This window comes from Nothoprocta perdicaria, unplaced genomic scaffold (genome assembly GCF_003342845.1).
Source record: "Nothoprocta perdicaria isolate Ctin4 unplaced genomic scaffold, notPer1 scaffold_328, whole genome shotgun sequence".
In the NCBI taxonomy this organism is placed as follows: domain Eukaryota; kingdom Metazoa; phylum Chordata; class Aves; order Tinamiformes; family Tinamidae; genus Nothoprocta; species Nothoprocta perdicaria.
The window spans coordinates 324546-348725 of record NW_020455564.1 but is presented as its reverse complement, the minus strand read 5'-3'; the positions used below and the strand labels follow the sequence as shown (position 1 = coordinate 348725).

The following is a 24180-nucleotide window of genomic DNA, read 5'->3' as shown; positions in this document are numbered from 1 at the left end:
ATTTAAAATTCAGGAACTAAAATCTTGAAATATGTAAAAATATTAAATGTAAATAGTGAGACATAAAAAGGCAGGAATTCAGGAAATCAGTTGGTTCTGTAATATAAATTTCCTTTTATTTGGAGAAAAAATGTGACATAGTTGCAAGAAAAAAGTCAAAATATTTAAGGGAGGGAAAAAAACTTGCAAACCTATGGTAACATTTTGGTTTTTATCTAATTTCTATTAAGAAGTAGGATGCTGAATAACGAATGTGAAATAACATAATCAGCTCACCAGTGAGGACTGATTCAAGCACACATCTGTGTAAAACATCACATCAACATTGCATTTACATTACAGACCAATGACAATATTTAATATCTGCTATTTTTACAAAATAACTGTAAATAGGGACAGGTAAACTTTGCATGCTTCTATCTATCTATCTGTTTTGACCTTTCTAAATTCTTTAGACTGCTGAAGGTGCACAAATGTATTATATCCACTAATTAGATTTCTAAAGGTGACATTTATATATGACCTACTGAAAGATATTATTACCAAGGGGGAAAAAAAAAAAGACAATTTATTTTGAAAACCTATTAAGTTTTCTGATTTGTTTCTTGACAGCCAGTGTGGGAAGATTCTGAAATAATACATTCCAGTCCATGTTATTTTGATATATATTTATTCACTGGGCTTCCCTAGAATTTACTTTGGTATAACATTACCCAGAGCATATTTTAGTCTTGAAAAGAACCCGGGCTATATTCCAAAGTCTTCCTTTTGAACTCTTGAAATGATGTAAACTCACCAACTTCTCCAAAGTTAATATGAATTTATATTCTRTCTTTCTGCCTTCTGACTGAAGAAAGGGTATTAACATGTCATATGTAGCTGCCAGGTGCAAATATAYGGTACGCAGTGCAGAACATTTCATGTTAATTCATTGCAGTTAGCAGTGGGTGTGCTAGTGAGGAGTAACTAAGGTAGAGGGGATAAAAAGTAAACTTCACTGACTCACTGTGTTATTAATTTAGTCTGGTCAGGCAGCAAGCGTGGAACCTGGGCTGGTGGCTCAGGGCCCCTTGACTTCTAGTTTGCCGTCAGTCCCTCTCCTTACCCATCTTTCTCACTAAAGGGTTGGCACTGGCTTTGCTAATGGTAGGACCAAAGGAAGGTAGTTTAGCTAAATTTTGGTGTGATGATAAAACTCAAGGGAATGAGAAAAGGAGAAAAGGTGGAAGAGCCTGAGGACGTTCGTGCCGTCTGTCATTCTCAAGTGGATCATGCTGCTTCAGAAAAACATTGCCGATGTTAAAGTGCCATGTGGTGACATCTGTTATASAGCAGAAGTTTGGGGTTTTCTTTACAGCCTATGGATGTAGAAGATGAAATGTAAAATATATGATTTTTCTGTTTTGGTTCATTTAAAGTTCAAGAAGATAGAGCTGTCATTTCAAAGAAATACTTCTGTCCACAAAGGTATGCTGAGAATACAGTATAATCGTGCAGTACATCCTATCAAAAGGATAATCCCATATACTATTTTCTGTGGTTCTCAAGTGTTTTCAGATATCCAATTGACTTTTACAGCTGTTCCCAAAGTTTGAAGCTCTTTCTACCTCATCTGTTTTCCGTTTGCAGAATCAAAACAGAGAATTGGGTAGGACAGAGGATAGGGGCTGGTGAAGACTTGAGTATAATTGAAATATATATCCTTTCTTGAGGAGTTTGAAGAAAGAAGTCAACAACAGATCGATATCAAGTATGAAATTATATATTTCAGTCTTACTTGATGTTACAGATTCAGGTTTTGTCAAGTTCTATGGAAAAAAATACTGGGAGTCACTTCCAGAGCGTGTTTTGGATGACAAGAACTTTGGATTGTTCTATTTTATTGCTACAAATTCCCTGAGATTTTTTGGGGGGAWTTTTTTTTCTCTCCCTACAATATATTTATGAGTAGTAACAGTTTGCACACTGTGAAAGATAKGGAATCTTGTAGTAAAACTGTACATTAAAAAAAAATGGAGATGTCATTAAGAACTTGAAATAGAATCATTACTACATAGAAAGCTAGAGATATGTCTGAAAACTAGGACTAGTAAGTGCTTCTAGGAAGGCCTGAAACATATGGTTTCAAAGGTCAACCTTCCATACTWACTAGATATCAGGCTTCCGTTATCCTGCTCATTTTAAGAGTTATTTCCTGTGACATTCTCGGTCCCTCTGTTCCACCATTCTTGTCAATTAGACATTTCACAAATAGAAATGAAAATCCTGTTTATTATGCTTTTCTGTCTCTTATGGAGAATTTCCCTCCCATTATCCATTTTGTCAGCAACACTAGGATATAACCGTGCAAGACTGAGAATTAAAATAAAAACCTTAAAAAAACAAAAGGCATAACTATTCTATACCTTCTAATCCCATATCACCTGTATCTAACTGAAAAAGTGTACAGCACACATTATATTTCAGTAACAAAACTTCATTCAAATTTTTTTTTTGTTCARCACAGCTGAAACATAGAATGGACTTTTTTTTTTTTTTCTTTCTATAAGTAACATGTTTACTGTTTCAATAAAAGGCTAGAAGATTTTTGGCAGGATGCATTCACCAACTCTCCATTTAATACCTAAGCAGTACCATGTTCCTTAACCTTTTGATCTTGAATCTAACTTTTAAGATCTGTAATGTTGCCAAGGCAGAACTTACTGCTGAATGAGACTGCCCAAATTTCAATTTAGTTTAAGAAAAAAATGACTAGTAGTAATGACTTTTGGATTTTAAGAACTTAGCAGATTGCTTTTAATGATGCATTCTAATTTAGCAAGTTTGCAAGTTAATATGCTTCATTTGGCAAAACCCAGAAGAGGCCAATAAAATTAATTGGAACCTTGTTACATTTTCATCTATGCTCTTTTTCTAAAAGCACTAGAAATGAGAATGGCTAGTTATCTCATTACAAAAAAATTACTATGATCTAATGTCCTTCTCAACACATTATAATAAAATTCACATTATGTGTGAATTGTCCCTATAAAATGTTACATTTCACACTTTTAGCGGAAAGGAGTTAAGATAATTATTGGAATGGAAAAATATAATGAAACTTTGAATTTAAATTAGGTTTTTATATAAAAATAAATTTGAGTAAAACAAGAGGAATTTACTGTATCACATTTTTTTCATAACACTCTCTATGCATGCTTTTAAAAAGATGTATTTAGCATGCATTCTATTTCTTTTAGGTATTAATATATACTATTTGATGTGCTATTCTGAAAGTACTGTATTATTCAAAACTACTCTGTACTACAATCTGATAGATTCAAATGACTTTAGCCACTGTGATGCTCATAAAAATATTACATAAACTGTAAAGTTTATGTTTTTAAAAGCTTAATCKGCAGGCATATATGAGATTTGTTGGAACCCTGAGGGAACACACATAAATGTTTTCTATCCATCTCTGTGCTCAGAAGCTGCCAAGAGTCAACTCAGCTCTTAGACCAAGCATATGACTTGCTCTAATTTATTTTGGCTGATATAACAGTTACACTAGATTCAGGTCCAAGGAGTACAATGTGACCTAGAAATTTCCCGACCAGCCATTAAAGCAAATCTTGGGAGATTTCTGTTCAGGGAAAGAGGGGAAACTACAATTTTCCTACTATAGTAGCTTTCATTGAAGGCTTCATGAAAAAAAAAAATCATGAAATTACACTTCATTCTTTTTAAAATGATAACAGTGAGACAAAACAGTTTTTTTTCCAGTGTGATCCTCATCATTCCTATTATATATATATATATATATATATATTTTTCACTTCGAAGTGTTGCATACTGACTATCCAACCTCATGGCAATAAAAGCTTTTAACATAAGAATCTATCACATGCGCTAGATGGCATGTATAGTAAGTACTTGCAGGATTACCCCATGACATTAGTTCAAGCAGAGTAGGTGTGTCTTTTCTACCCCTTTGGCTGTTGAGTCAGTGCCTTACATTCATTACAAAATGAATGAAACAAGGAAAAACTCCTGCCTGGCCCAGGGATAGCTTTGTGGGTGCAATAGAGAAGTCAAYATGATTTCTAAAAGGATGACAATGAGTTGCAGAGAGTGGGAGCATCTATTGTCTTAAACTGATATTCTTGCTGTCAAATGTTTTTTATCGTAGACCATAATTTAAGTCTTTCTGTATGCATTCAGAGAGCTTGCTGACTGGTTATAACATCAATTTGACATAAGCAAAATAAGTAAGAAAATTTAAAGCATCGTTCTGATGCTGCTCTTTACAACTTGCTCTAGGATACTGTGTCTGAAGTTAACAACTGGTAAAATATTGCAAGTATATTTCTCCCGATTCGAAGGTGTAACCATTGCATTGATAATAACTCTGCTTTTTCTGATTTATAATAAGGCTAATTTAGTCTAACAGAAAACTAGCTTTGGACAAGGAGCAGTAAAAGTGGTATATGAGTTATGCCTTGTAGTGGTCATGAAAATTTCAATATCTTGGATACCAACAATTTATTCCCCCGTTTTTAATTAAAGCAAACAAAAAAAMCTTCAATCATTAAATAGCAGTGCTTATAGCTTCAGCATCACAGACAGTAGTTCCATAGCCAGTAGTAATTGATATGTGACCTGCGAGATCACCAAGAAATATGAGCATGAACTGCCTCAAGGAGGTGCATAGTTAATTTTTGTCTAATAAATTGGAATGTTTGATAGCGAGATTCTGCTGGCTTTATCCTTCTATGCATCACAGTACACCAGAACAGTATATCAGGCACACAGGAGCAAGAAGAAATGTATGGAATTGAAAGCACAACATTAAACTTGCAAGGCTAAGACAGGTCTATCCAGATATGAGCCGATGGTTTGTGGAAGTTGTTGCTTAGCAGAAATCAGGTAAGTAACTTCAGGAGATTAGAGAAAAAGTACTGTCTAAAATGCAAGAGGGCAAAAAAAGTTAATGAATGTTACAGTGGAGTAAAGGCTACTTGCTAAAGCAAGTTGTGTCAGTGTGCTATATTTCAATACTTTGCCATGATCTCACATACCAGGCATTGCTTGTTGATCTCACTTCAAAAGGCAAGATACAGTCATGTTTTTCCTGCAAAGCTCAATTGATACCATTATTCTGTGAAAAATGCAGGAGCTACCACTTGTAGTAATGGTTTGTATTTTCTTTTTTCCCTCCACAGAGAATTGGAATAAGAGACCAAATAATGCTCTATGCCAAAACTTCTAACAGAGCAAGCGTTTTACTATTACAAAGTCTGTGAAAAGGCAAAACCATTTTCCTAACACACTCCATGACATGCACAATGCACAGTGCATTCATGGAGAGATTTGAGATGAGCCCAAGTCGGACACTGGAAGAATAAATCTCTCTCATGTATACAGTTCATAATTGCAGCTCTTAACATAACACTTCATTTTGCACTCCACACTGAAATTCAGTGGGAGAGCTGTTCATCTGGAGACTTATAAAAAGTAGAGTCTTGTTTAAAGTTAAAAAATATATATATTTTACATAGATTCAGAAGGTGATGCCAGGAATTAAAAAACAACCGTTTTTATCAAAATTCATCATAACAATAGTATCAATCACATGTTAATAAAAATATACTAATTTGCCATAGGAATCCTTCATATCAATGGTATCTTTTCAAATACTTCGATCCACTTTAAATGTACAAGATGTCATTCACTGATATGACAAAAGGACTTTTTTGTCTCAAAGTTTTTTACTTAAACTTCATAAAAGTTATAAATATCTTCATAATTTGCATTAGCATTGTAGTTTGGAAGTTCAGCATCATATGGAAGTAGCATCAGAGATAAATGTCAACAATTTCCTTTTTTTTTTTTTGCACAGAGTTCACCTCACTAATGTGCAGAAAAATCTCACTGTCAAGAACTGAATGTCCAATAAGGAGACAGAGGAGACCTGAAACATAATTCGAATAAAGGAAGAGTCCACTAGGAATATCCCTGTGGGGTCTCTCGAGTTGCTGGGCGACACATCCCCCCTTTTATCCTAATTTCCCAGTCGCGGTGGCCCTCTCCTTTTCCCATTTGGCCAAGAGACTCAGGAGGTACAGTCTTCCCAGCCCGCCTACACCCAGCTCGCTGCCTCCCTCCATGTGTTCGCACCTAAGGTCACCTGACTCTTTCAGCAATATTGCTACCTGAAAAACTGTCAATAACTAGGAAGACCTGCGCTTCTGAGATGTGATGTTATCTTTATCTGTCATTTATCAGTGTTTTTCTACAACTATGGGCTTAGGTTCCTTTTATTTTCATRTTTGTAAAAGAAAATTGAAATATTCACGCAAGGGCATAACTATATAAAACTGTTGCCTAATTTATGACGTGAAACATTAGAAGACTCTGGGAAAAAAAAAAATCAGATAGCTTCTCTTGCTGTTTTGGAGCTTTCTCCTGTATTTTTGACACTTGCATAAGATTTTAGAGACCAACTCATCATATTTTGTAACTTGCTTTGGAAAGACCTTTTTTCTAGACATTTAGACCTAGCCATCTAACATGGTGTTCTTTCTGATCTGCTAGGATATCTTAGTCTTGCTGAGGAGACTTTGCTTGCCAATAGAATCTAATTTATAGATCTCTGTTTTTCCACAAGTTTAATAGAATTCTTGGAAAGTGAAATACTCTGTCAAGATTTATCATTCTACCATTTGGCAAAGTGGATATATTCCCTATAACCACGAATAAATTAATAAATGACTTAACTCTTAGTTTTTCCAAAGAAGATAAAAGAGAATTCCAGGAAATGAAAATTTATAGTTTTTTTTTCTTCATTCTTTTTCTAATAGGATTGTGAAAGCAAATAGCCTATCTAGGTTTCTATTTAAATATTATGTTATAAATATTAATAATCTGAAGGGATTTTTTTTCCTGAGTAAATTTAACAATTATCTGATCTAATTTCTCTTTCCTCTGCTGATTCCAACACTAAGTCTCAGGATTTTTTCTTGGAGGTTCTCCTAATTATCCTCCCAGCCTATTGGCAACTTATAAATTGCCAATATTATTATATGCTGGAAAAAAGAAGATCAGAAGAAAACATAATCTTGATCAAAACAATCAAGATCAGGAAATATCTAAAAGAGGCAGGTAAGCTAGAGAAAAAGAGCTCCAGCGGGAAGAAAGAAAAGGAGCAGGGATCATCTCAGTAGCAATGAAAGAAGCAGAGCATGGGAGTGGGCAGAAGGAATTGCTTTCTCCTAATATTCTTTGAACATTATATTCTACTTATATATCTCTATCTGTGGCACAAAGCTTTTCTGTTGTTTGGTAGGGTAGGGGGATGGCCATATTTTGTTGGTTATTGCAGTACGACAGCACATAGAAACCACGTATGTTTTGTGTTGAATCTTGCATAAAAATTGAAGAGACTTTTCTTTCCCTTCCAATTCCTTTCATAATTTTCCTTTTGTCTACATAGCAGGACTGTTTCYGTTGTCTCTTTATGGATACTGACATTTTCTGGTCAGCGTGATGCTGGCATTTCCTGTGTACTTAGATTGTTCTCTGAAGAGGCACCCTAAATTCTATACAATCCTGAACCAGACACCAAAACTGTATCATGATATAAAGTACCGTGCATTTTAGCCATAATTCTTGAGCTGACAAGTAACTGTATACTTTCATCTTTGAGTTCCAAGAGTTCCATACTTCCTAGAGCTGGAGTAAGATATGATAAATACTGGGATACGATCTTTAAGCTGTCAGAGTTTAATGACCATCTCAGGCTTTGTTAGAACAGGAAAGATTCCAAAGGAATCATCACACTTCATAGGAAAATGCTCGTYATAATGAAATCACATTTTACTAGATTAGGCATATAATCAGACAATTTATTTGAACCCAAACTTTTGTTTGCTTTCAAGTCAGGATTCAAAGGAAAGGTTAACTGATTGGTKCAGGGATGAAGAGTAAAATTTTGATGGGAACATTGATTCACAGGCGATGCATGGATTAGAGACTGTCTCAGTCAAGTCTCTGGAAACTTGTAAAGAGACCAATTACCCAAGGTGAAGTGTGTTTGGGCATCTTTTCTGCCTGTACCTTCATTTCTCCATTCATCTCTACCTGCTTTTGAGGTCAGAACAGTCCTCCTGGACTAGTCTGGAACTAGTCCAGACTGAAGCTATTCGGGAACTAATGCACAGGTGGTGCTGCATAAGCGAAGCTAGCATGGAGAAGAGAAGCTTCTGCTCTGCTGATGCTCTTGGGGTAGATCATGGAGTGTGCTTTGCTGTCTCACTTCTGCATATGCAGAGTAGTTAGAGACTAACAGGAGAATTAGTGCATGAGTTCCAACTAGTATAGTCTTTAAGTAAAGATCTGATTTTATATAAATGAGACTAGAGAAGAGTCTCCTAATAGGGCTTAGTTGATTTAATTTGTCCAGGTTTGAGAGTTACTTGGCAAAAAAAATAGGAAATGTAATGTAACTATTGCTACACTGGCAGACAATGATTGCTTTTTATCCTCCAGCTTATTTGCCTGCCTCAGTCTTTGCTTTCTGTAGTAGTTGTTTCTGTCAAGACCATGAATCAATGACAATTAATGATTTTAAGACAAATTTATGTGAATTACTCAGTTTAGGTCTGTGAACTACAGAATKCAGAAGCAGATCCCTAAAAATACTTTTTTTTTTAATTGATTTTTATCAAGTCATAGGAAGTATGCAAAAGCAGATGAAGATAGTCTATTAAGATAGTATATCCACATTTATAAGTATTATTTCTTTTGGTTAAGCAAAACATTGATTTGAATTTTTCAAAATAAGTCATTAATCTATGAGTTTCACTGCTCATTTAAGCTGACTATTTGCAAGTCATGTAAGGAATTTCAGGAATAGTAGAGAAGTCTATCCCCAGGCACAAGTGAAAGAACGTCTGTTGATATTGTAAAATAAAACATGAGAGAAGTGCAAAGAAAACAATAAATTATTTCCATGGCATTTACTATTCCAGCTACTCCAGCATGCATCGTTTAGAAATTGATGGCACAGAATTTATCTGTGTGTATCTTGCAGTAGGAACAAAGGGCAGCTCATTATAACATATTTACAGACAAGTTACACTTAACTATGGGAAAAAATCTGTAACTAATTTGCAAGATCATAAACTGTATTTTCTTTGCTAAAATATGTTTAGATTTTGTTAGCAAACATACTGTCCATCATTAGTTGCCCATTTATCTTCATCTCTTGCTTCAAATGCTCTTGTAAAACTTTTGATCAGAATACAACTCTGCAGGGATTGCCAGCTACTCTGTCACATCAAAGGGTTCCTCCCCTCTTTTTTCCTCCTCCTCTGTAGTCACAGAGATTATTGGATGGAAATGGCAAGTTCTTGCAAGATATTTTCTAACATCTGGTTCTTGATGGGCTTCTCAGGCACTTGGGCTAGAAACACTGGAAGAACTTCTGAGGTACTTGCATGATTTAGTGGCTTCTTGACCTTTTATATGCTACTTCTCTTCTAAGTGCCATTTAGATTTGAAGTGATCCATGTATTGTATCTTGCTGCAGATTCCAAAAATGCAGATTATTATACAGCTGAATGCTACAAGTGTATGGTGTATACCACATGTGCTGCTCAACTATAAGACATGTGGAGAGCTGGGTGATCCTTTGTGGCAGCGGGCATGTTTCAAATCAACATGTACTGCAACAAGAAATCAAAGGTCTAGCAAATAATTAAAAAAAAAAAAAATTTGGAGCAGCAGGGCTTAAAGCAGAGGTGGTAAAGACAGTTTATGCATTTTGATTTTAAATTGCAAATGAAAATTTGCTTTATGGAACATCCGTCTGTATGCTAATTTGTCTTTCTTTGATACTCATTTTTTGCCTGTAGTTCTATGTTGCAGACAAAAAGTCAGGCAGTCCTTATATTCTGCTGTGCTTTTAGACTCCCAAAGGAGAATGGGTAAAATTCAGCTACATTTTTTGTAGTTCACAGTTTCCACTTCAATTAAACCCTATACTTAATATTAAGAAATTTCAAAGCAAATACCAGCCTGGTATGTTAAAAATGCAGTGTGGAAATCCCCAAATAGAAGCTTTTTCTGAAATTGAATGATTTTTTGTTATCTAAACATAAGGTTATTATTTCCTCCTCAAGTGGGCTTGATATTTATTTGTAAAATATCTGCCTTTTTTTGTTTTGTTTTGTTTTGTTTTGTTTTTCTCATCATTTATCGTCATAGCAATACTAATAGTTGAATGAAACTTGATGGGAAAAAAAATTAGACGAAAGTTAAAACTTGAATATGTTTAAATAACATATAAAAACATATATTGAAAAAATAGTGATAACGGTAAAAATACATTCCACTTGAACAATTTTTTTTGTGTAAGGTACTACCTAATAATAGCCAAAACTGAAAGTTTGAAAAATCATTTCAATCTGGATAAGCATGCAAAACTTATAATATTTAGAATTTTTGATTGAGCTGGATTAAAAGAAATAAAATAGAATGACAAAAATACTTCTAATCTCATCAAGTCATCAACTGGTTTGGCAGTAAAAAAAAAAGGACTTTCACTTTTAGCTTTCTTAAAAGACAGTAGCTAGGAAAGACCATTCCTCAACATTGCTTGAGTTATAATCAAGCACTCACATCTTTGGGTCTGCAATTTTGCTCCATTTCTGCAAATTGTTTTAGGTCTACATAACAGTGACCATAAGGCTGTGTTCTTTTTTTTTTTTTTTTTTTTTTTTCTTCCCTCCATAATTTCCAAGATTAGAGCAGAGGATCCATGCACATATTTCCTTTCAAGTAAGGACAGAAATCTTAAAGTAACTAACCTTCCTCACTGTTTTCATTTGCCAGCAATAGTCATAATATATTTCATTTTTGAATATATATTTTTTTCTTTTGACTAGGCACAAGACTGATTTAAGAAACATAATTTTTCTTTTTATAGCCCCTCAAACTTAATATGAAACTTTAGGCAAATTATTTTAATGCATCTTGGCATCTGTTTTCAGTTGAGAGTATGAGACAGTATCGCATACCCTGCTCATATCTGTGTTGCATTTCTTAATTTATTTGCATATCTGTGAATCATTTGAATACTGTAATTTTAGGAATAATTGATCAATGTTTTTGTAGTGAAACTGATAATGCTATATGGAATTTAACTTTATTTCATGCTTGTTATGTGATCTGTATTTATATTTTACTATTGATACTACATATTTGCTGATTTTTTTAAAAAAATATTTTTCTCTCTTTCTGATTTAAGTGCTTGCTGATACAAAGTTCCCAAGTACCTGGTCTTCTAGTCTTGAGGTTAGAAGATTAAAGTTAGCAGATAAAAAAAGTTAGCAGATACAGTTAGTTTAGTATTAGTACCCCCAACAGAAGAGAAATTTAATTTCCTTTSAGTGAATGGGCTACATGTAAACATATTTTATGATATGATTCAGTATGCAATTTTCTGGAATATGCCACCCCAAAACACTTAATAGTCTTTCCATTTTACCAATTCATGTAATAAATGAATTTCCTAAACCATGGAGTAGGTTGGGGACTGATATAGACTATTCAATAGGGAAAATGTTATTTAAAAAAAAAAAAAAAAAAAAGACAAGCATCTCGGCATGAGCCATGCAGATCAGTGTGTGTGTCAGTGTGTGTGCCATATTGAGTAGCCAAGTCTGCTCTGACTCCAGGATATTCCTTGGTTTCTTGCAGCAGCCTCACTTAAGCAGAGCCTCCCGGCAGCTTTGTACAGCATACTGTGGTTCCCGGAGTACCCTAAACTCTTTCTTCATGAAGCTTCATGGGCCTCATGAAGCCTTAGAGTCCAAGAATGCAAACAGTGCATTCAGATGATCTGCAGGTTTGTATGAATATAATCTTTTAAGAAACAATTTTCCCAACTTTTGATGGTGACTTGAGTTACGCTCAAGAGTACAGAAGAGCAACATCTTTCCTTGTACCTCTTGACGTTTTGAGCTGAGCTTTGGTTTAAGTAGTTGATTTGCAGCAGATTTAATCAACAATTAGTAATGCAGATAAGCAGGAATAAGGGGCAATAACCTCATCTACAGAGTGTTGATGAGAGGCTATTTTTTTTTTTTTTTATTAACCTCTTCATGAAGTTTTTTTCTCTGAGCTGTGAGGGGCAGCTACATAAAACCCAGGAAATCTATGCTATCTCCTGGTAGATAGATACTGATGCACCATTGAAAGGATGAGAAACAAATCATGAAAGACTTTCGGTCAGAAAAGAGCTATCCTCCCACTCCCAAGGAATCAAGGCACATGTTTCATCATCAGCATATAAAAGAATAAAAGAAATGTCTTCTGTACAGCAAACAGCCACAAACTGATTGCGGACTGATTCACTGGAGAGACATCATGAATTTACATCATTTAAATTTTAGGCTGCTCTGACTAGGTTGTTTTACTTAAAAGCTGTGGTCAGAGTCATATCCATTATAACATTCTGTTTTCTACTCCAGACCAAATCTCTCTCCCTACTAACATTACTTTGAATTGCATCTTATTTAAACCTGCCCACAAGCAGTCAACAGCCATTCTCTCTACCTGAAAAAGGAAAATTGTTTAATCGGGAAGAAGGCAAACCCTCTTAGGAGCTTCAATCACTGGACTGACAGGGTCTGCTTTCTTTTCATTCAGAGCACACTGTAGTATCCTTTTAGATAGGTGATGTGTTTACATCTAATGCATCTATAACAGTATTTGAAGCATCAGTACATTTTTAATAGTTTCACAAGGGTGTTTTCTTTTTTTTTTTTCTTTTTTTTTTTTTTATTTACAGGCATATTAAGATGCTCTCAGTAGTTCCCTTTGTTCACTGGGTTGAAGAATAGATATTCTCATACTGTGCGACTGTACATGTAGTAGGGGATTGAAAAAGTCATTCGTTTGCAGTTATGTAGTAAGGGAAAAAATGCAGATGGAATTTATTTAAATCCTGAGAGGTAGAAAGACTGCTCTTGAAAACAACTATTAATATATAACCAACCTGTTGTTTCAGATGATATTTCCATTTAAAGAGCTCTAAGACAACTGTACAGTTGTCAGCTTCCAGTTCTTCCTGAATGATGATGTGTCCAATATTAAACAATTAGGAATGTTTGCATCTTCCTTTTTTTTTTTTTTTTTTTTTTTTTCATTTTCTGGGTTTTGACATTGAATTTATTCCATTGCCTTAATGAGGAGAATGATTATGACCTAAACTGGAAGAAGCACACACAATTTCCTTTTGAAGAGATGCATATCTTATAGGAATAGGATCATGTAACTATTCCAGTATGTGGCCTCATATGCATTTACCATTATGCATTCTCATAATGAATATGTCTGATTTCAATTCAGAAATATTGTCCTCTGAACAATAGATAAATAATTCAGGTAGACATGTAGGAATTATTGTTAGCTCTGTTACTTTACCATATTATATTTGAGCTTTAAAAGCTTAGTTTAGGGATCAGCAGATCGCTAAAGCATCCATCTCCAGGTGGTGATGAAGAGGATGGTACTACCTGGTTCARAAGATCCTGGGATCTTGACCATGTCACTGTATTAGGAGAAGGGAAAGGAGGAGTTTTGATTCTGAGTGTAGACATAGTTCTGGATGGAATCCAACTTGCCTAATGTTATCTGCCTAGGTGCTGGGTATTTAATTTAACAGTTGGGGTTTCTCTATGGTAATGGTGAGAGAGACTATTGCGAAGGATGATTCACATCAGACCCCCCTCCAAAAAAAAAAAAAAAAGTAGTGGGATCAATAGCCCTCTTGAGTGCATATTTTACACCTCTGCAAAATTGAGTCATAGGGAAATTACTGACAAAAAAAAGACGTAAGGTTTTTAAGAATTGATAGAGTTATGATTTTCCCATCACTGGAGTGGTATCTTTCTTACTAAGGTCACTTTGATTAGAAATTACCCATATTGATCTGCTTTTTAATTTCTTTTCAAAGAAAAAAAAAAGATATGTTGGGTATTCTGCATTTACAGTTTATCATACTAATAGGATACTGTTGTCTGATCTTAGGCATGGGGGATTTACCTSTTGCTTTCATATTGTCTCCCTTACTGCATTTGAACAAATACCTCAGTTTTCTGTCTCATTTTCTATAATATAAACAAGATATGTAATTTTTATATGTTCATGTAAGAAATCAAGGTTTTGTTGCTCTCATGAAGCCATGAAGATRAGCACAGAATTCTTGTCTGTAAAGGCTCTATTAAATAATTTAAAATTTTATCCCAGTGAGAGCCCTTGGCTGGACTGATTTTATGCTAGTGTTCCCTTGTCTTCCAGAGGCAGTAACCGTCATAAGACAGTGTTGCTAAAGATCTTAATTGTCTCAATACATCTTGGTGTGCTCTCTAATGCCTCTAAATTAATTATGCAATTTAATATTGTTATTAAGTCTTGAATTGCATTACTTCAGCAGAAACATAAAGCTAATGTGATTGTGTGCCACAARAACCGGAAGCATCTGGGTTTTTAAGAATTGTCCCCCAAAATTGCAGTCATYCTGTAAACGAAGTTTCACAGAATATTTTACTCAGGTCCCCCCGTGACTTGAGTCATGGGACCTTACAGGTAAGTCATGTGTAAAAGCCACAATTCCAAGATAATTTGCCAGAAGTACATTAGAAATGAAGTGCCTGCAGAAGCAGAAAATATGTTAAATCAAAAATATTCTTAGGGAACAAACCATACCCCATATTGCAAAGAAAAGCAATATCACCACTCTCTGACAATCTGACCTAGGGATTTTCCTTCTTACTGACAAATCTGATTATTGGCTTAAAGTCATTTTTGTTCAGAACTTAATAACTGGATATCTGACTTTTTTTTTATTTTTTGGTGGTATTGGCTAGCATCACCTTGGGATAGGTTTGATAGGTTTAGTATGGTTAAGCTTTTCTGGAAGAGGAAAAAGAACTTTCAACATACTTTCACCTCTGTCTGTAAGAAACAAAGAAAACAGATACAAATGTTCTTTCCATTTAGAAAGGTGTCTTGTTTTTCTTGAATATTTAAAAACCTTCATCATCTCCAYGCAAGTAATCTACCAAAAAACAACTTCCCATCATTTTCATTGCTTCACAAATTATCACTCTGAAAACTATACCTATAGGAAAGCTAGATACTCAGGGCACATGACTTCTGCTGTGAATATTGCCCATGAATGTCTAGAAGCAATGCTACCACTCTTTGAACTGAATTAAAAATGGAGAAGGAAATCTATATTGGCAAAAAATATGGCTATCCCATCTAGTAAATGCTGCTAGGCTTATTGTCACTTCTGAAGGGAAAGATGTATATCTACATTTTGTCTGAATGAGAGCACTTCCATAGTATAGTGACCTACAAAATCATGGAGTAGCGAACCAGTACCGCATCAAAGGAGAGACCATAAGTCAAACAAAATCCTAGTCTTGTGGTATTGCCAGTGGAAGCCCAGGCCTGCATGCTGTGTATGCAGCTTCCCGTATGCAGCCCATCTCCATCCTGCTCCTGGATCATTCTGTTTATTCCATAGGCACTCTTTGTATATGTCTCATTAGGGCTTCATCTCATAATAGATCACAGATTTTAACTGGTTGTATATACTGCTTCTGGAGTTACACATTGTAACTTACTCATACTAATTCATCTGAGTAAATATATGTTATCAGCAAATGTTTCTGCCCCCCACTTAGCCCATTATTCAGATAAACCAATTACTAGCTTCTTGTAACACTCAGAATTAATAAATAAATCCTGTGCAAATCCCRACCTTTATGGCCGAAACAGAAGAATTAAAATGTGATAGCAAGGCCAGGAGCTTATTTCACCTGGCATGTCTTCCTGATTTATGTATGGACATGGGAGTGTAACGATATATTTTGTAATGTTAAGAACCTGATTTGTTCATTAAATTTGATCACAGCAAATGGTACTATACAGTAACTTTAACTTGGAGTGGTTATTTTTGGAAACTGTCAGTGTATCTCAAGCAAACACATGACCATATATATAAGCCCATTTGGCCAGACGATATACACCAGACATATAAAATCACTCACTATAGTTCTCTGCTTGTGARGTGACCATTGCCACTTTCCAACCAGCTTTCCCAAAGCAAAGCAAGTGGTGGCCTTGTTCCTGCTGCCCAAAATATCTGCACATGCTGTGTGCCCCCTTGAGGGGCACCCACACTAAAACTTTTGCCTATTTGCCCCACACTCCAAAACGCCTGATAAAGCCAGAGCATCTTCAGGACRACAGCATATTGTGAGCAGAGACCCAAGGCGCTGTTTTCATACTTCCCACACCAGAGTATATGCCTTCCTATACTCTGACAACCAGCACCTCTTTCTGAGGCTTCCTCTGTAATTTTTCAAGTGTCTTCCTGACAWTTATCTATACTAATTGAGCAAACTGATCATTTGCGGCCCAGTGTTGGCTCTGTTGCTTTCACCAGCAGCACTTTCAGAGAGCTGCAACTATCATAGTTTGAAAGGTGCTTTGRCAATTATACTGGAGCTAGGTAGAGGCTTTTTTTCTGCCTTTTGTTTGGCAAAGGGCTTAATTATTTTAAAAGTCACTCCTTAACACCAGGAGAGGTTGCTTTTTTTTTAGAAGAAGAAGAATTTTTTCTAAGAAAAAAAGTTTTATTCCCACATTTCGTATTTTTTCTTCCCTCTTCCTCTTGCTCCTGACCAAAAGCTGGTTGCCTTTTTGTTTATGTATACATTTAAATGAATTACAGTATATTAGTAGGGAAAGAAATTGCTGAGCTGCCCTTTTCAGTACTCATCTTCTTTACACAGATTTAATACAAAATTAATAACGGAATCTTAATGTCAGCTGCACCAAAACTACGCTGCACATAATCTACAACAGAAAAGTTAACAGATTTTTTAGACATTAATAAAAGTATGTTACACTTCTGAAATTTACTTACAGTTTGTTCCCAAATGAGGTCAGGACATCAAATATCCTTGCAGAGAGCACTTCTCATCAGCACTGATCCCTGCCTGGTTGTGCACACACAATAATATAGACAATAAACTAGCCATAAGTGGCATTTTTAGCAATGAGAAGTTTTAATTCAAAGTCAAAATCAGCAGCTTTGTATACACTGGACTGTAGATGATGTTTTAATATGTATTCAGTCCTGGGGCTTAAGTACAATTAGGCTTTGGTACAAAGAACTGCAGGTTTCCCTTTCATGTGGCTAGCGTCTAAATCAACAAAATGTTCCTTTGGATGCTGGCATCAAAGAAAGCAGCAGTTCTCAAGTCACACAAACTGCCAGTTCCTGGATAACGGGAACATAAAGATAAAGCCTCGGTATGCACTCTGTAATTAGTTGTGTATTTTTTACTATATGGATCTGTGATATTTGGGAGGTGGTTCTGAACCTAGTCCACCAAAGCCCAATCAATTCTAGGCACCATGCAATGAATGACAGCTAGGCTAAAGCAAAGTAGAAAGCAAACTAAAAGTAAAGAGTAAAAGACTGCTGGGAGATAGAAAAGATGCATTATGTTTAATTAAAAGAACAGGACTCTGTCTTTCCAATGAAACTCTTTTTCATCAAAAACAATAATTTTGTATTTCTAATGCAGTCTTTTGATTTGATCAGAATGACTGATGTGTTTTTGCCCARTCTTGATTTTGCCTCCATAAAGAATCATAGTACCTATTCCGCAGCACATCCAAAATGTCATGGGTYGGAATAACCTTCATGTATAAATAACAGCTTGCCAAGTATTTCTAAACTAAGTTGATTTTATCAATTTATCACTAAYTTTTATCTTTGAATTCAGTAGATATGTGCTTTCTTCTGCCTGTATTCTTTTACTAYACAAACCTTGACTTTGTTGTTGTTGGATCCACTTTAGTAAAGAACTGTACAAGGGCAATATTTGAGTAGGCAGAATATAATTTAATTAAGCACATAACAAAGACTCTTAAAGTAATTTCATAACAAAAATTTTTAAAAACCCAGAAAGTTAAGTTTTGGGTTGAAGCTGATAAGGAAGTTTGATTTTCTAGGGAGTTTTTGAGATAAATTCTAGATGAATAAATTGCTTAATATCCTGCCAAAGAACTGCAGCTCTCTTTGAGAGGAGTGTGAAAGAAGCCTCCCTGACAAATGAGATTTTGCCTGGATTTCATGTGCTAAAATAGATGAATTATTGCAAAGTATTGTTAGCACAGTAGGTAATTCAGATATATCAATAAGGGCTGTGTGGGATGGCCCTCCCAAACACAGAGCTTGTCCCTCACTCTACCAAGGACATCCCAGGCACAGGGCAGGTGGGGGAAGCCCTTGGCACTGCACCCTGGCAAACAACCTCAGGCAGAAAATCATCTTCTTTGGAGATGTCCCCAAGTCCCTCCTGTAGATGGGGGGCGGCTTCCACCATAGTCACACAGGTGTTGCTCAAGTTCAGGCTCCAGCTGAACCCCAGGACCCTTAACATTTTACAATGTTTTTTTTGTTTAGCCAGAGATATAGTTTCTGTGTTTTGAATGTGAAGGCTGCATTGCAGCCACTGTCCAGATTCATTTAGGGGATTGTGTAAGTTTACATATGTATACTCTCAATTTTTTTGATATATTAGAGTGAATTTTGGTAGGTAAATGTGGGAGGTATTGCACATCTTGCTAAAAACTGATCTGCTTTCTATGCTTATAAGCATATTAACCCTGTAATTCATCACAAGTTTTTTAAGATGATTGTTGAGTAAATACATATATATTACATATATATATATATATTAGGAAGAATTTAATGATTACTATATTTTCTTCTATATTATAAGTCATACATAGTTAGGACACCAAGTTATTGGGCACTTTTTTTCTTGGATACCCCAATGACCACATGATATCTTTTGGTTAATAGACTTTTCATCCCTATTAAGGGAATTCCGTCTGCTTCCAAGTGATAAGAAGTATGTTACTCAGAATGTATTAAACTGCTTCATATGATAATTTAAATTTTTACCTATGCTTTACTCTCTGAAATTTCAGACAAGACACATATCTTGCATACATAAGTCATACCTGAATATTTCTTGAAATGTTGAAGTTTCCATTTTTTATGAGTTGTSTTTTTTCTGTTTAGTTGTACTCATCAGCTGAAAACCATAGGAAAGTATAGACCTCTTTCTCAATTTCAGTGATAAGTAGCAAGAATGATATGAATAAGATGGTCAATACTGTGCGTATACATAAACATATACATATACATGAATAATAATCTGACTCAAAATCATTGGATAAAGGAGAATATATGCTTACAGACTAAAAAGCAGATGAAAGGCTTTTCCAAAGAGATCAGATTAGATGTACTGTATAAGGGGTGGAAAACATCAGGTACTTGCAACGTTTATCTCATCTCATCCTATGGTCTGCWCCTAAAATGCACTAAATGCACCAGGATGTTTTGGACAGTCCTTTGATGTGGCAGCTTTCTTCCATACAAAGTCTGTACAGCTCAGGGGTATGTGCCTATAATCACTGAGGTATCCAAAGTTAGGTGCRATGAACGACTTCCTAAATGATAAATGCTGGTCCCTGCACACCAAATACTGAGTTGCCTGGTTTGGTCTGTTCATCCATAATTATCTTGTAGTGTCGTGTAATATTATATACGCCATTTAACAAATTATGGTTGTGAAGAAATTGTTTTTTTATGTTTGTTTGTTTTTTTAGTACAGGTGCTTGTAGTCGTACATCAGTAAACACCAGAATTGAAGGAATTTCAATCTAAAAGAGATTCTGTACACTCATAAACTTAAAAAGTGTTAAAGATTATATATCAGCTATATAGATGAATAAGTAAAAAAAAAAAAAAGCAGGTAATTTAAGATGGTTTATATATAAACTAAACTGGGCTGAACCCTCCAAAGCTGAGATCTCATTGAGTAATTTCAGAATAGCCACTCAAATTATCCAGTAAAATGATGCAGTCTTTATTCTTCAATAAATGTGATAGATCTAGACTGAACAATTTTTGAGACATGAGGCTACCAAACTAAAATCATATCTGATGTGTCTGGATTTTGTTTTACTGTATTTTCAGACCTCCAAAACAAGGTAAAGCCTTCTCACCTACTTTAAAAACTGAAACTGAATTGCCTGAGTGAGAAGCATGAATCTAAACTTCCCTTCAGTGAGAATGTAGTCTAAATTTGGGATGCTAATCATCTGTTTTTATCTCAGGGAGTTAAACTTGATGAAAAGGCCATGAATTCATTTTCAGTCATCCTCAAACAATTAAAAACTGAGCAAGTTGAAAGAAATACTGTTTGATGGTAAATTTATCCTTTGTTTTGGCCTTGGGGATTTTTTAGAATGGCCTCAGAGACGCAGAAGAGAATTCAGTTCTGTGAGGATGTAGGTGATGTTCACGACAGGTTGAAAGCTTCCCTTTCTGTAGGACATCAACTTCTCAAATCTCTTACCACCTTCTGACCTAGGCTGGCAGGATGCTGAGCAGGTAGCTCGCATTTTAAAGCTGGCTTTACTCCTTATTTTGACACTATAAAAATATATACTTATATTTTTATAAGCAGTTTATTTTCCTTAAGGTAACAAAACAAACCCTATGTGAAGATTGTGAAAATAAATAAAGCAACAACCACAACAAAAACACTGTTCCCAGCAGGAAATTCTGTCCTGAACTAGATGAGCTTTAACTAGATATTTCATGTTTCCCTTCCATATCAGCAAGGCACATTCAAGTTTATAAATATTCTATGATCTCTTACCATCCATCATCTTTCTCTAGAATGAGTCCAACCTCTTTCTAATTCAATCCAGTTAAAGAAAGGGCAGGTCAAACATATCTCTTTCAGCCTGCAGACTTTTCTGCACCTGCAGCTCAGTGTACAAAATATTTTGTGCCCTTTTGTGCCCACTGAAAATCGAAGCTGCAGAGTAGCTGCAGGGAAGCCGCAGGCATTTGTAATATGCATGTTTTCTGATTTTGTAAAATCAATAGAATTATATCCTTAAAACTACTGAATTAACTTTCATCTATGCAGGTGTGTCTATAGCCAAATATAGATATTTTTGAGGAGGATAATATGATTGTAGTATCTGATGACRGGTTGGTATTTTTTAGTTAATAGATAATGTAGGCAAGAAAATACAAATGTACAATTTAAATTTTCCTGAATGTTGAGAACCTTGTTTCTTTCTTCTTTTTTTTTTTTTTTCTTTTTTGAGAGTAAGGCAAAAATTCCCCAAAGTTCACTAAAGAAAACAACCATGAGATAACCTTTATTTGCAGAACACTTACATGGGTATGCATCTTAATTTTGTTGTTTTGTGAATTTTTTTTTTCTGAGAATGAGCAATCTGCTTTGTGTTGCACTTCTGTATAAACACAATAATTCAGTTTTGTGGTGCAGGGCAAATATATGTAAATTCCTTTTGTGGAATAAATACAACAGGAGTTGCCACATCCAGATTCCTAACTTCCAGTGGTTTCAAGTAATATTTTATCAAAATAAAATTAAAGTTAAAAGCTTAGGGCCATCTACTAAGAGGCTTCTTGTTTAAAACAGGCTAGTTTATGAATGTTTTAGTCTTAAAATGCAACCTTCAGTTCTGTGCCTGGGATACGGAGTACCGGCCAGCAGCAGCTTTTTAAAACATATGCAGTTGTCATTGCAAGAAGCTACCATCATTTTCTGGAGGAATCAAATTTCAAAAATCACAATTCTAAAAGCACAGTTTGGGTGTAAGGAGAAGGCAGCAGTTGGGAGTAGTTTCATAGGCATAGTGTTTTCCGAAAGCACCCTAGTGTCCTGCTCATTTGAGCTGGTCTTGAGGTACCCTCAGAAGTAGACGTGCTGCTCATTTTCCATGGAAAAAAAAATTCTGAAAATGTTACACRTTTAAACTTAAACTATCTTGGATAGATAGACCTTTTTGAACAGTTTCTTCAAATAAACTTTGATGATMTTCATAAGTCAAATCGTCAAATAGTTTTGATTTTTTAATTTTTTTTTTAATTATTTTCATTCTAAGTATATGGACACTTTGAAAAGGACACTAGCATAAACTATTAGTTTATTCCTAACTAAAACCATAGTTAGAGCTTGGTAAGAGGAAAATGACTAAGAGATATAAAAATTCCTGCTTCAATTATCAGGAACTAATTTCCCAAATAAATGAAAGGAATCATCCCATACCAGTTTGACACTTGGTTTGAAAAGATAAATAAAAGGAATGTAATTTTGTTTAACTCTTTGGGGTAGGACATTAACCATTTGTGGTGGTTCTGAGTCCTGCAGATTTATCATCACTACCTTACAATAACTTCTCCAGCTCTATTTGATACACAAGTGCTTGAGTTGTGCATGTTACTTGCAACTAAGTCTCAGTGATCTAAAAAATAATATTAAATGCAGCAATAGAAAGTATTAATAGATCTTCTTTGCTTATCCAGATCTTCTTTTCTTATCCAGAGGACACCTCTCAGCTTGTATGCCTGTACTTTTTCCAGGTGTTGGCTAAACTGTAATCATTCCTTCTCTGTCTCTTATTTTATTCACAGCCTACATGCTGACACACTACCAGTCTCATTTCCAAAGGAGGAGTTCACAGAACTACACAGTGCCTGATCCTACTAGCCACTTTGATGTTCCTCACTGGACCATGTAGGTAAAACTCAAAGAATCATATATTCAAGATATCTTTCTAAGTCTCCAGCATATCAGGAAACAGATGAATTTTTGTAATAGTACTCGGTTTGCTAGACCAGGTTCTTTGGGAATTTATGAACCACAAAGTCACTGAATCAAGCCCTTCAGTTTTGCAGTGTGTTATGCCATTAGTAGATGCATGACTGGGGACCATCATATGTCCATATGTGTTTGGTTTTCCTCCTACCTCTCCTTTAAAAGCTTGTGGGTGCCAGGAACACTGAATTTCTTGTCATTCCTGTAGGCGTACCTGAGCTAACAGTAAGCTTTCATAGCAGCTGCAGTGGTACAGGCTTTGACTTAGGTACAAAATGAGGCAGAGAATTTAAATAAATTCACCAGCAATTAGCAGACCTTGAGTTTCGTGATATTAMAACTGCAGAATTTGAAGAATAAGAGCTAGACTGAACAGGTTTACATGAATTAACCCCTGTGCATTTTGGCCTACCTTGAAGAGCAGAGCAGGATCATGGTATGGTAAGTAGGAGAGAGATGTGTTCATATTATTCCTATTTGTTTTGAGCTTCTGTGCAAACCATCATGGTTTTTATGAATTTTAGGCAAAAGATATAGCCTCTATTTCACCCTCAGAACGTCTCTTCAGGATAATCTAGTCTTACTGTAGATATGAGAATAAAACCAAGTTAAATTCAAGTTCCTGAAAAGCATATGTTCCCCTTCAGTTTAGATATGCTATCAGAGTTTAGTTTCCGCAAGTCGTTTCATTTTGTGAGAGTAAAGCTAGGCAAAGAACACAGTTGTTCCACATAAATTGCCAGCATCTATTGTTGCTCGTCTGCTTTGTCCCTTGTATGTTACATTGTTTAATGACTCAGTAGCAGTGCCATTTAAAATAGTTTACGTGTATTGGTAGACATCAAAGTTCACGTGCATGATGTATCTGTTGCTCCTTTTGGGTTCCTTATGCATTTCTATTTTACTTTGAATGCTGTGGAACTGCACTGAGCTGTAAGCTTGCAAGTGTAATMGTGGTGCAGAATGTCTGTATTTGCRCAGGTGGCTGTGCTCTCCTTACACAGAAAAACAACTCCTTCCTCTAGCAACTGTGGTCCTGACAGTTTAGTATGATTGATTCTGGAAAATGTTGAGATTTCAGTTGTTGCATGCTGCCTATCTGGAGAGTACATCTAACCAAGTCATACCAGCAAGCCACTTTCATAGCATATTAGCTTAATTTTTATGACTTCAATAATGACTTCAATTAATTCAATAATAAGTGGCTTCAATGAATCCTAAAACAAAGTTTCCCATTGCAGTCAAATCTCAACATTAGAATGTGGTGGCTTGCACAGTGCTACACAGCTGGACATATTCAGTTACGGTTATTTTCAGCTTTCATATTGTATTAACCRTCTCCCATCTTTAGTTAGATGCTGTCTTCATCTGTTTATGTWTTCTAAAAGTA

At 35.3% G+C, this 24180-nt stretch overlaps 1 protein-coding gene across 1 annotated transcript in view; it reads left to right on the top strand.

Annotated features, from left to right (window-relative positions):
• CHRM3 (cholinergic receptor muscarinic 3) overlaps positions 1–24180 on the top strand; it is a 163707-nt gene that overhangs the window by 34616 nt on the left and 104911 nt on the right. Inside the window, exon 3 of the mRNA XM_026043283.1 lies at positions 22607–22709. Within this exon, the coding sequence (XP_025899068.1) occupies positions 22612–22709 (98 nt within the window). The 5' untranslated portion in view covers positions 22607–22611. The remainder of the gene's footprint in view (positions 1–22606; positions 22710–24180) is intronic.